We start from the raw sequence: 13,173 nt of genomic DNA, 5'->3' as shown, positions 1-13,173 counted from the left end.
CTCTGTGATTATTAAGATTTTTTGAATTTCTAGCATAATTCTTTGCAATGTTAATCCCTTTTCTTCTTCATATTGGGCCATTTTTCCAGGTTGTAGACACAGCCACTAAAACATCCAAGGCTTTTGCTAGGTTTCAAACAAATTCAGTAAAGTTTTTCAGGTCAAAGTTTTCTCTTTCCTTCAAAGAAACACCTGTATAGCCACTGACCCTTTCAGTAAACAAAGCCAATAGCTTTGTATTATCAGATGTTGCCAAGCCTCTACCCTCTAGATGGCAGTGTTACATTCCTTACCCCTGTTTTTGCCTCTCTTTCTAATCTCCGAACTTCAGAACAAAAGAAAAAAATGTTTAAAGGTTACAAAACATTTAATCCATAAATACAAAAAATGGAAGAAGTATAGAGGAGGAATGAAAAAAAAGACCAGTTCAGTTTAAAAGTAAGGCATTTGTAAAAAGTCAATTCATAGAAAACAAACAAAGTTAAAGTGAAAAAGATAACACGATAATTTTAAGCCAGGGTTAATTCGCCGCTTACTTCCTTCTGTCTTCAATTTTATTTTAACTAAGTCTTTTGGGTTTTCTCTTCTCTAATAATAAGGATTTTTCTCACCTTTTCGACACACTGTCTCTCCTGTTCTGCTTCCGTTTCAGGGGACTGTCCCAACCTTCTGCAGCCATTTTGACTGCTTCTCTTGTAGCCGGCAAAAAGAGCAAAATCGATCAGGGACTTTGCAATGTCCCTGAGATCAGCAGGATCTCAGGATGCTCTTCTCTATCACCATTCCTTCAGAAAGGTTTAGATCCAAAAGGATAATCCAGCAACAGAGATATCTACAGCAATCCTGGAGCCCCAAGATTGATGATGTGTCATCATGATGTCAAGCTCTGCCCTCCTGGCACAGCCCTCTTTTAAAGGGAGCTGTCTGAGAGCTCAGCCACTGAAAACCCTTGAATATTCCTGCCTGCAGCGAGAACCAATCTCTATAAACCAGCAGATTTCCAGCCAGACAGGTGGACCAGAGGGAAAACCTATTCCCAAGGTTTCCCTCCTCATTATCATATTCAACACAAGCCATATGGTCCCTTGTTCCCACCCACCCTCACCCCTGGTTACCAACACGTATCCAAATTGGTGCTAACAAATTGTTTGGGTAAAAGTCCCTGTTTTTGTGGGCTGGATGGTTCTGCATTCCCTCGTGTGACCTAGTTGGGTAATAAAAACGTTTGCAGGAAAGTGACCAAACTCATAGACCACCAATGTTCAATTTTAAGGTACAGCTATTCTATGAGATTTTAATATATTTAGTGGAGGATAAATGTTTTTCATACAGGACTCGTAATTTTCTTCCCAGAAAAGCCTTTTCCCTTTTTTTTTTACTTGTTTTTTTTTTCCTGTGCCTCATGCCCATCTCCCTCACTTTGAAAACATGACTATAGCCCTATATGCTTTTTTTCTTAAAATGGATGTTTTTTTTTAAAAAAAGAAACGTATGGATGAAAGTATTTGCCTATGTGCTCTTCTAATTTTTCTTTCTCTTTTCCCTTTTCACGTGTCCAAGCTGAACTTCACTACAAACTGAATCACGATTGGATGGCATATAAAGGCTTCCTTTACTTACCTAGTAGGAAGACATTGAATTTTGAGGACACAGTAAAATATTGCAATGAAAGTAAAGCTTACATAGCCGATATTCTAGGTGATGACGAGGAGGTAAGCGCCCTCCCTTCTTCCTCTTCTGATGGATTGACTTTGTCATTGACTGAGTTTGGTTGTTGTACCCTTTGTCTTTCGGTCTTTCCCCTCCATTCGCCTGTCCTTGATCTGGCAGAAAAGGACACCAGCCTAAAACTGGCTGTGTCCACCGCTGACCCCTCTCCTGCATTGACCATCTCTGGATAATCTCTGGATAGCAAGACATCTGATTGGAAAGCTGTCCTCATGCATTCAGGCCAGGGGTGCAGGAGAGGCTCCGATGGGGCTTGGGTGGGGTAGGGTGGGGGTGGCAGTCTTAAATCCACAGCTTGACAGAGCGAGAGATGAGGGAAGACTTACAGGCTTAGGAGGAGATGAGACAAGGATTTGACGAACGGTGGAAAGAAGCGGCTCCCTGTTCATCTCTCCCCACGGAATGCCCATAGAGTAGCTTTCATTATGGCTTCCACGGCCCTGCTAGTTCACCCAAATGCCTCCTTAGTTCCCCCTGGATGTTCCATTGTTTCAGGAAGCTGATCTGCCCCACTCTTTGTGGTTGTACCACATGGGCTGCATTGCTGCTGCTTCTACATATTCCTTCACTGATGCTTCTGGGGAGGGTCCGATTCTGAACGTCCTTTGGGTGAGAATCTCTCCATCAGTCACTCTAAATGATGTCTGGATTTTTTCTTTCAGCTGTTCTTAGAAGACCTGCTACTTAAGCAACATGGTTCTTACTGGATTGGATTGAATTCTGATAATAGGAGGGTTTGGGCTTGGACAGTTAGCCAAGCTAAACCTGTTAAAACGTAAGTGTCTAATTCAAGTTTGTTTCTTATAGCCTGAAATGTCTTCAGATCTGAGAGAGGTGACAGAAGATGCAATGATTATGTGCATGTTTATATTATTATAATCAGTAATAGAAAATGAGGACATAATAATAATAATAATAATAATAATAACAACAACAACAACAACAACAACAACAACAGAGTCACTAATCCTGGCTGCGCAAGAACAAGCTATCCGCACAAATGCCATTAAGGCCAAAATCGAAAAATCCTCTGATGATTCCAAATGCAGACTTTGCAAAGAAGCTGACAAAACTGTTGATCACATACTCAGCTGCTGTAAAAAAATCGCGCAGACTGATTATAAATTGCGGCACAATTCAGTAGCACAAATGATCCATTGGAATTTGTGCAAAAATTATAATATTAAAACAGCAACAAACTGGTGGGAACATCAGCCTGAAAAAGTCACAGAAAATCAGATGGTCAAGATCTTGTGGGATTTCCGTATACAAACCGACAAAATACTGGCACATAATACACCAGACATCACACTGGTTGAGAAAAATAAGGTCACAATCATAGACATCGCAATACCAGGTGATAGCAGGGTCGCCGAGAAGGAACATGAAAAAATCGCAAGATACCAGGACTTAAAAATCGAAATTCAACAACTATGGCACAAACCAGCAGTGGTAATTCCAGTGGTAATTGGCACACTGGGTGCTATTCCAAAAGCACTGGAATTACATTTAAAACAGTTAAAAATTGACAAAATCACCATCAGTCAAATGCAAAAAGCTGCACTGCTTGGATCTGCACGTATATTACGAAAATACGTTATGACGTCCTAGGCCCCTGGGTGGGGCCCGACTAGTAACCAATGCCAAATCTGGCGAAACAACTGGCCGCTGTGATACAATTGTATAATAATAATAATAATAATAATAATAATAATAATAATAACAACAACAACAACAACAACAACAACAACAACTCCGCCATTGCCGGTCCCAAGCCCGGATGAGAAAGGAGGAGGGTTGGGGTTAGGTTGGCATCTGGTCCCGTAAAAACAAACCCGCCAACCCATACAATATGGTGAAAAAAACAAATAAGAATTCCATACCGCATCGGTCGTCGCGCGGGTTAACAAGGGCCGCGGCGGATGTTGGGGTCCCTGGACATCCGTCGACAAGTGGGCTACAAGTGGACCAGCCAACAAAACGACAAAAATATAGTGCAGATGAAAACCGTGCCATAATGGCCTGTTACTACAACTCAGAGCCACAAAAAAGAGGTTATTTAAAGCGAATGTATGAATTATGGAAAGAACAATATCCAGATTCAAATGTTAGTGAACAACGACTAGCAGATCAAAGGCGATTTATTATACGGAATAAAGTGTTCAGTGAAATTGAACATGAGGAAATTCTGGCAAATTGCAAAACCCAAAAAACAATATCACAAGCGGAAATAACTGATATTCAAGACACAACTAAAGACATTATAGTAGAACTCCCAGAAGAAGCCCTAGGGGAGGAAATAACATCACCACCACTAGAACCAGTTATCACTGAACCAACTGATGAACTAACTCAAAAACAAAAAGAATTGAAGGATAAGATCATGGAGCATTTTCTGCTTAATGAGGAAAGGCAACGTTTACCATCATTAAAAACTGTGCCTAAGAAAATTTTGGCCCCTATCATGAAAATGATTAATGCAGTGTTTTCAACAATTGAACCGGGATCCGTCTTGGAAACAAACCAGTTAATGTACAGCGCAGCTGTAATAGTCACTAATGAACTAGGCATTAAAATCAAAGTACCTAGTCACACAACAGAAAAAGCATCAAAGCCAAAGTGGAAAATCCGTTTAGAACAAAAAATCAAAAAATTAAGGGCAGATGCTAGTAACTTAAAGAACATGCATGAGCAACGGCTTAAAAACAACAAAATCATAGATCGGCTAATCAGACGATATAGATTGGATACAAGAAACGTCAATGAAGCTGTAGAGATTGTAAAACAGCAGATAACAGCAACAGCTAGAAAAATTGAAAGATATGAGGCACGAATCATCCAATATAAACAAAATCAGCAATTTTGATCAGACCAACGGCGTTTTTATCAAAGTCTTAATGTGAATGGTGACACCAAAAGTGAAAAACCAGAAAAGCAGGCCACAGTTGAATTCTGGAAAGAATTGTGGGAAAATGCAAAGGATTACAACAAGAAAGCAAAGTGGATACATGACTTTGAGAAAAGCATTGGCAACAAACAAATGCAAGTATTAGAAATAACAACTGAGATGGTCAAAAATCAAGTTAAAAAGGTAAAGAATTTGACATCACCTGGAAAGGACCAATTACATGGTTTCTGGCTCAAATATCTGACCAGTTTACATGCAATATTGGCCAGGCAACTGAATGAAATTTTACAAAAGGGCCAAATTGATGAATGGTTGACAACTGGAAAAACATACTTAATTCAGAAAGATGCAACTAAAGGAACAACACCTGAAAACTACAGACCAATAACATGCTTGCCAACAACCTTCAAATTACTCACAGGCATTATTGCAGATAACATGATGGATTATTTGGAAACAAACAACATCTTGCCAGTAGAGCAAAAAGGCAACAAAAGAAGGAGCAGGGGGACAAAAATCAGCTTCTAATTAATAAAATGATATTAGAAAATTGTAAGAACAGAAAAACGAACTTGAATATGATCTGGATTGATTACAAAAAGGCATTTGACTCACTGCCACATAGTTGGATCATAAAATGCTTAGAAACAACTGGCATTAGCAAAAATATTACATCCTTTACTGAAAAGGCGATGAAACAATGGAGAACTGAGTTGGCAGTAGGGAATGAGATCTACGGAATGGTTAATATCAAGCGAGGAATTTTCCAGGGTGATTCACTTTCACCTCTTCTCTTCATCATCGCAATGATCCCACTATCAGTAATCTTTAAAAAAATGAAATTAGGCTACCAAACAGCCAAAGAAGCTGAAAAAATTTCACATTTACTATATATGGATGATTTGAAACTCTATGGAAAGTCAGAAATAGAAATCCAATCATTGACAAATACAGTCCGAGTATTCAGCACCGATATTTCAATGCAGTTTGGCATGGAAAAATGCGCACTGTATCCATAAAAAGTGGCAAAATCACTGCATGTGAGGGAATTGAAATGCCCAATGGTCAATTAATCAAATGCAAAGAAAATGAAGCCTACAAATACTTAGGCATTCTGCAGTTGGATAACATCAAGCATGGAGAAGTAAAAACTATTGTCAGGCGAGAGTACACCAACAGAGTTAGGAAAATTTTGAAATCTAAATTGAATGGTGGAAATAAAATCAAGGCCATAAATACCTGGGCAATACCAGTTATAAGATACACAGCTGGTATAGTTAATTGGACACAAGCTGATTTGGACCTTTTGGACCGAAAAACCAGGAAACTAATGACAATGCACTACAGTTTACATCCACGTGGTGATACTGATAGACTGTACCTGCCCCGAAAATCAGGTGGCAGAGGATTATTACAAGTGAAGCAAACAGTTGAAGAAGAAAAACATGGACTGGCTGATTATTTAAAAGAAAGTCAAGAACATTTATTAATCGAAGTAAAGAACAAAAATCTACTGAAGGCCCAACAGACGAAACAAGAATACAGAAAAGATGTGATAAAATCAAGAATGGAGAGTTGGCAGAACAAAGCACTGCATGGCCAATTTCTGGAAAAAAATAAAAGATAAAGTGGACAGTGAACAAACTTGGTTATGGTTAACATCAGGTACATTAAAGAAAGAAACAGAGTCACTAATCCTGGCTGCGCAAGAACAAGCTATCCGCACAAATGCCATTAAGGCCAAAATCGAAAAATCCTCTGATGATGTCAAATGCAGACTTTGCAAAGAAGCTGATGAAACTGTTGATCACATCCTTAGCTGCTGTAAAAAAATCGCGCAGACTGATTATAAATTGCGGCACAATTCAGTAGCACAAATGATCCATTGGAATTTGTGCAAAAATTATAATATCAAAACAGCAAAAAACTGGTGGGAACATCAGCCTGAAAAAGTCACCGAAAATCAGATGGTCAAGATCTTGTGGGATTTCCGTATACAAACCGACAAAATACTGGCGCATAATATACCAGACATCACACTGGTTGAGAAAAATAAGGTCACAATCATAGACATCGCAATACCAGGTGATAGCAGGGTCGCCGAGAAGGAACATGAAAAAACCGCAAAATACCAGGACTTAAAAATCCAAATTCAACGACTATGGCACAAACCAGCAATGGTAATTCCTGTGGTAATTGGCACACTGGGTGCTATTCCAAAAGCACTGGAATTACATTTAAAACAGTTAAAAATTGACAAAATCACCATCAGTCAAATGCAAAAAGCCGCACTGCTTGGATCTGCAATAGCCACAAGTTCAGGAGCACCCAAGGAATGGACACGCTTGCTAGGTATTGTTGTCTTCCACTTAGAAGACAGCTCTTGACCTGGTTGGTCACCTCAAATGAAGGAAGCCATCTTGCTTAGCATCACTCTCCATGTTTATCTCATCAGGATCCCAACAGTCTCCAGGCCCAAGAGTTCCATTGTGTGACCCCTTGGTTTGGGATGGAGATCTAAAGTTTGCTTATCTTCAGCATTGTGTTGGCCCTAGAGATGACACAACATGTGGAGTTCAACTCTTTATCTGCACCCAATGGACAGAATCTTGCCAAGCTAAAGCTTTAATATTCTAGCCTACTAGATATCATCTCAGAGATTCTATGGCTACCCTGAACCTCGCCCCCTCTTCTTCAACCAGGACTGTTATCCAGGCCTCTTCCAGGGAAAACTCTGTATGGCCCAATCTCTCTCCACTGCCCCTCCCCTTGCAGGTGCAATTCCATCACACATGGGGATGACACTGAGCGCTGAACTGACGGAGGACCTTCCCCAATGCTTTCTTGCATGGAGCTAATAATGAGGAAAGGACCAAAGTCTACAGTGCCCCACCAATGAATACTCATCAGCTGGTCTTCTCCTCCCACTACCACCCTCAACTGAAATCACCAGTGAAGATGGGAATAGAAACACTCCAGAATTCTCCCCAAGCCTCAATTCCTGAAACAACCAAGAAGGGCGCCACAATCCTTAAAAAAACAAAAAACCAGCTGCCTAGAGATACGTAATCTTTTGTCATGGCCTGTTCAAAGATTGGAGGGGGAGATGTGTCACCAGCCTCACCTCTGTTTCCCTGCCAAATCAACCAGAGACCAACATTTGGAGTTAGTTAGAAACTCCCACTGAGGTGAGGGAAGAAGGTGAATGGACTGAACATTTATTTTGTGCTCCAAAGTCTATAAATGATACTCATTTTGTCTGGAGGACTGACAACTGTTATTTCTTCTTTTCAGATACTGGGCGGAAAGGCAACCAAACCTGAGCTTTAGGAGATGTGTAAGAATGACTAATGAATGTACTACAAAAATGAAGTGTTGGTTTTCTGAGGACTGTTCACTTTCAGGAAGAGGCGTTTGCAAAAAAAAACCTGAGAACAAATGGATAAACTAATTCTTTTCTGAACGTTCCACAAAATTGTATTTGAGGAGCTCAGTGACAAAAAAATGCCAGTTGCCTCTTAAAAACGCCCCAGTCAGGCGGTGTAAGAGCATGAAAGAACTCCGGGCTTTGACATCAGCTTCCAAACACCTTTTTACATCCTGCCTTTTGGACATTGTCTTATTTAGCAAATTAAGGGGCAAGTAAAAAAGAATGAAAAAAGAACCCATCTTTTTTGTATTCATTCTATTTAGTTCCTGCTGGGCAAACTTTATTGTTTGTAAGCCGTCCAGAGTCATTGATTTCACTGGATGAAATCTGGTGAGAACAGGATGAGGGTGGTGGGTCCATCCTGACGTTCTTTGACCTCTTGGTGCCCTTTGGTACCATCAAGACAGGTATCCTTTTGGTCCAGCTCTGGACTTGGATGATGGAGAATGGCATCGGTTCAGCAATTCTCACCAAGATCATTGGTCCAAGTGGTGTGGAAAGGGAGTGACGTCCAGTCCAAGGGCCTTCTTTTGTGAGGTGCTTCTTGGACTTGCTATTCGGAAGGGACCTTGGAGGTCTTCTAGTCCAACCCCCTGTTCAAGCAAGAAACTCTACACCATTTCAGACAAATGATTTTCCAATCTCTTCTTAAAAGCCTCCAGTGTTGCAGCACCCAGAACCTCTGGGGACAAATTGTTCCACTGATTAATTGTTCACGAAATCTCTCCTTAGTTTCGGTTGTTCCTTCCCCCCCTCCCCCCAAATAAGTTTCCATCCATTGCTTCTTGTTCTGCCTTCAGGTGCTTTAGGTCAGTCCCTTTTTGTTTATCTATTCATCTCTCTCTCCTCTATCACTTTACACACACATTCTGTCCCTCCCATCAGCTGCTCTCTGCTGAATTTAGAAACCTTAGCATGCCCCTCACTTCTTGATTCCCATGGAAACCTGCCATGAAGTAGAGGTTTTATTTTTTTAAAAAGCAAACCAAAAGGAATGATTGCATTAAAGCTGTTTCCTGTGTGGAATCCTGAGAGAGAGAATGTTAGGCAGCCAATTAAAGGAATGCTGAGTGGGAAGGTTCTGGAAGGTTTGGCATCAAAGGGGAAGTGGGTGGCACCTGTCAGAGAGAGGCTGCAGCAGGAAGGTGAAGCCATTGAGTTAAGTTGAATAGACCACCAGTTAACACCTACTTAACAGAATACGAGAGTTGGAAGGGATCTTGGAGGTCTTCTAGCCCCACCCCCTGCTCAAGCAGCAATCCCTGTGTCCTTCTGACAACATGGCTGTCCAGTCTCTTTTCAAAAGCTCCAGTGATGAAATGCCCAAAACTTCTGGAGGCAGCCATTCCACTGGTTGATTGTTCTCACTTGAGGAAGTTTCCCCCTTTTAGACATACCCAATTCCTGCAACCATTCATACATTTCAGCCTCAAGGTGGGTGGGCTCCCATCCTCTCTCTGTCTAATGAAGATTTGGGGGACCAGTCTGCTTGCCAGTCATTTGGTCTCACTACGGCCATCGTCTCCACTCGATATGAGACCTGCTAATTCACTATTCCTCACCCGGAAATCTCCAGCCATGCAATTTCTTGAATATGTGTCTAGCAGAGAACTGCTGGAAACATCTCCAAAAGAGATTTCCTTCTCTTGTTATGCCATCCATGTTCTGGCATTAGAAGACTTGTACTGTCAGTTCTCTTCTCAGAGGGATCATCTCCATCTTTTTTGGGGGGGGCAGAGAATTGGTAGCCCACCCTGCTATGCCTTTTCCTTGAACTCTTCGAGAATTTGCCGCGCAGGAGTTACAGGAGAAATCGGAATCAATGGGAGGACTTTTTCCGACTATCAAAAGCAGAATGGCTGTGAAAAACAGTTGTCAGAAACCAGATGAGTCCTGAGTAATATAGAGCTGCTGGTAAAGTGTTCAGATGTTTATGGAGATTTTCAATCATTTATTTATTTATTAGACTTATATATTAGGCATAAGAATGTGACCTTTGTCTGGTGCACTTCGATGTTTTCCAATGTCTTGTCTTTGTGCAGAGGAAATAAAATGGTACAATGGAGGACAGTGAGGAATCCGATGAAGATGTTGAAACCAAAGGTGTGTCGTTGCCCAATGTTGTGGTGGCATGAAGGAAGAATAAAGAGGGTGGGGCTGAGAGGAAAAGAGAAAGAATTTTCGGTCTTCAATGAAGATCAAAGTGAGGCTGATGTGCCTCAGAGTATTACTCTGCTTTAAGGTCACCTCTCTGAACATGTGCAGAGGTCCCTGCCAGTCTGGGAAAGTGATGGGTGCTTGGAGCTTCTGAGCTTGGTTATTTCTTTGCAAATGTTGCATTACCCAACTGTTCTGACCCCACCCCCCCCGCCTCACACCAAAACACACACTCCGAGCCAAAGATAAGTTACGGCATTTAATTAACAGACAGACAGGTCCTTGGCAGCTATCCAGCACAGATAAGCCGTGGCAGCAATCCAGCCTGCCAAGCTCACAATAATGTTCTCCAACATTAATTCCTGCATTGACTTGTGCAAGAGGGGCATGTGCACAAGCAGTCTTTTTATAGTCTGGAGAGGAGCCTAATGACCACCAGCTGAGTGCAATTACCTCCTGTACTTGCGCAACTGTTCCTGATGCCTATTAGCTCTTCGGTGCCGGGCATCCAGGAACAACTCACTGCTGGCGTCCGGCTCACTCTCCCTTGTCTCCTCCCCACTGGTCCAAGGCTCAGGCGCCTCCTGGTGGCCAACCAGCCTCTCTGCACCCTGCTCAGTGTCAGAACCCTGTCCAGGGTCCTCCACATCCTCCGGAGCCGACTCAGAGGGCCCTTCGCTGTCGGAGTCTGGTGGCAGCTCCAACGGCTCCTGCTGGGCCACAACACCCAACTATGCAACATCATCAGGGCTAGTATGGAGTGAGGTTTGCTCTCAGTGTATACACTAGTGGCTTGCTGCCAAAACTGACAGGGAAATCCTCTAAAGTATTGGTTCTCAGTCTGTGGTCAGCAGACCCCTGGGGGTCCGTGATGTCATCCCGGGGTGTACACAAAGACTTGAAGAAATGTTATGATTTAAACCTTGAGTTATGTCTGGGGGTGGGGGGGTCTGTTGCCATGGTCCGTAGCCACGAAAGGTATTTAAAGTGGGTCTGTGGTGAACAAAAGGTTGAGAACCCCGATTGGAGAATATAAATTCATAACAACCCTGCTCCCTGCTAGCACTGATGATGTTACCTAGCTGGGTCATGAAATGTCTTCAAGAAAACAAGCAAGCCAAGGTTCCAACAATTGTCCTCCTGCTCCTCCTCCTGCTCCCCCCTCCTCCTCTCCTGCACTTTGCAAGCCCCACTCCCTCTAGCACTCATGATGTTACCTAGTTGGGTAATGAAATGTCTGCAAGAAAACTAAGGAGCTCAGAGAGCACCAAGGATCTCTGACACAGTTCACACTGTTCAACCCTGAGCTGCAAATATTCTCGTCAGCACTGATGATGTTACGTAATTGGGTAATGAAACATCTGCAAGAAAACAACCAAGTTCAGGGAGCTCCACAGATCCCACAATCATCCTCCTCCTCCTCCTCCTCCTCCTCGGCTGGAATGCAATCCCTGCAGCATCACAGCCAGTAAAAAGAAGCTTCCTCATTAAGGCCGCCTGCTTCAATCTTTAGGGGGAGATTGGGCTTTGGGGGATAGGAGTCTTGGATGAAGCATTCGGCTGGGGCCGATCCCATTTGACATATTGTAAGTCAGTTGGTTTTCTGTCTTTCGCCAGCTCCAGGGACAGATGCAGCAGGTAAGGAGGCACCCGAAAATCCATGCTGTAGGTCAGGTTTCAGGGTGGGGGTGAGGCAGGGGTGGGTTCCTGCCAGTTCTAAGCTCTTCTATAGAAGAGGATCCACAAATCTACTGTGCCGTTTAGAACCGGTTCCAGCTCCTTCCCTTCCCCTGCCCGTCCACACTACGCTCACTGATTGGCTGGCTCACCAATCGCCCCTACTAGGCCAAACCAACCGAGACCTACTCACTCTTCACCTCAAATTCAGCAACAAAATCCACCCAGCACTCTGGGGCAAATCCAAACAACTAGCCCTCTGGAGAGCCGAAACAGGAACCTCCTACAAGACAGACGAACAAACTAACACACTCCCCAGACTAGAAAAACAACAGAAGGCCAACCCCCCTCCACAGCAACTCATGAAACAAACAGTACACAACATATCAGACAGAACCCTCACCACAGCTGAAACCAATGTCCTTTCCAGAGGATTCAACTTTGCAGTTGCCCCTAAACGCATCCCCACTGAAGACATCATATGGGCCAACGAACCCCAAACCCATTGCTCCCCTTCCAGCCCCTAGCAGCCTCCAGGCACTCCCACAGACCCATTAGATCTCACAGGGTTGGCCTCCTCCGGGTGCCATCTCCCAGCCAATGCCACCTGGCTATTACCCGGGGGAGGGCCTTCTCTGTGGCAGCTCCGGCCCTCTGGAATGAACTTCCCGCAGGGATTCGGACCCTCACCTCTCTCCAGGCCTTCTGAAAAGCCGTCAAAACCTGGCTTTGCTGGCAGGCCTGGGGGTGATGAGTTCCCTCCCCTCTCGACATGTATGGTTGTGCGACTGTTGCCTACTTTTATTATTTGTATTTTGTCTTTTATGTTCCCCCTTTTTTTCCCCCTTGAATTGTTCGCCGCCCTGAGTCCTCCCGGAGAAGGGCGGCATACAAATAATAAAATACAAATACAAATACTGCGGGAAGGAGGACTTGGCATCACCTAAATCACCACAGACTTTTTCATTGTCCCAATGCACCTAAAAGAATGGATGGATCTTTGATCTACCCATTGCAGTGGCCATCTTGACCGTTTGGTCTGCACCCCTAAGGGAGAGGAAGGAGGAGGAAGCTTGGAGGTAACCGAACAAGAGAGTTTGAAATGACCTCGGAGGAATTCTAGTCCAGCCCCCTGTTCTAGCAGGAGACCCTTTACCATTCTGGACAAATGACTGTTCAATCTCTTCTCAAAAAACCCCAGTGATGGCTCACCCACAACTTCTGGAGGGAAGCCCTTCCACTGATTAAATGTTCTCACTGTCAGGAAGTTTCT

The 13,173-nt window shown here is 43.2% G+C and overlaps 1 protein-coding gene across 3 annotated transcripts in view; it reads left to right on the top strand.

Annotated features, from left to right (window-relative positions):
• LOC148043730 (CD209 antigen-like protein C) overlaps positions 1 to 8,300 on the top strand; it is a 33,137-nt gene extending 24,837 nt beyond the window's left edge. For all 3 annotated transcript variants that reach the window (XM_087723740.1, XM_087723738.1, XM_087723739.1), the window contains 3 exons: positions 1,561 to 1,712; positions 2,391 to 2,503; positions 7,931 to 8,300. In XM_087723740.1, coding sequence (XP_087579866.1) covers positions 1,561 to 1,712; positions 2,391 to 2,503; positions 7,931 to 8,087 — 422 coding nt within the window. In that variant the 3' untranslated portion in view covers positions 8,088 to 8,300. The remainder of the gene's footprint in view (positions 1 to 1,560; positions 1,713 to 2,390; positions 2,504 to 7,930) is intronic.
• The last annotated feature ends 4,873 nt before the right edge of the window (positions 8,301 to 13,173 follow it).

This window comes from Thamnophis sirtalis, unplaced genomic scaffold (genome assembly GCF_051295495.1).
Source record: "Thamnophis sirtalis isolate CommonGarterSnake01/CBP01778 unplaced genomic scaffold, rThaSir2_p1.2 scaffold_10, whole genome shotgun sequence".
Classification (NCBI taxonomy): Eukaryota; Metazoa; Chordata; class Lepidosauria; order Squamata; family Natricidae; genus Thamnophis; species Thamnophis sirtalis.
Note: the sequence above shows the minus strand (reverse complement) of the source record. Positions and strands in the feature narration are given on the sequence as shown.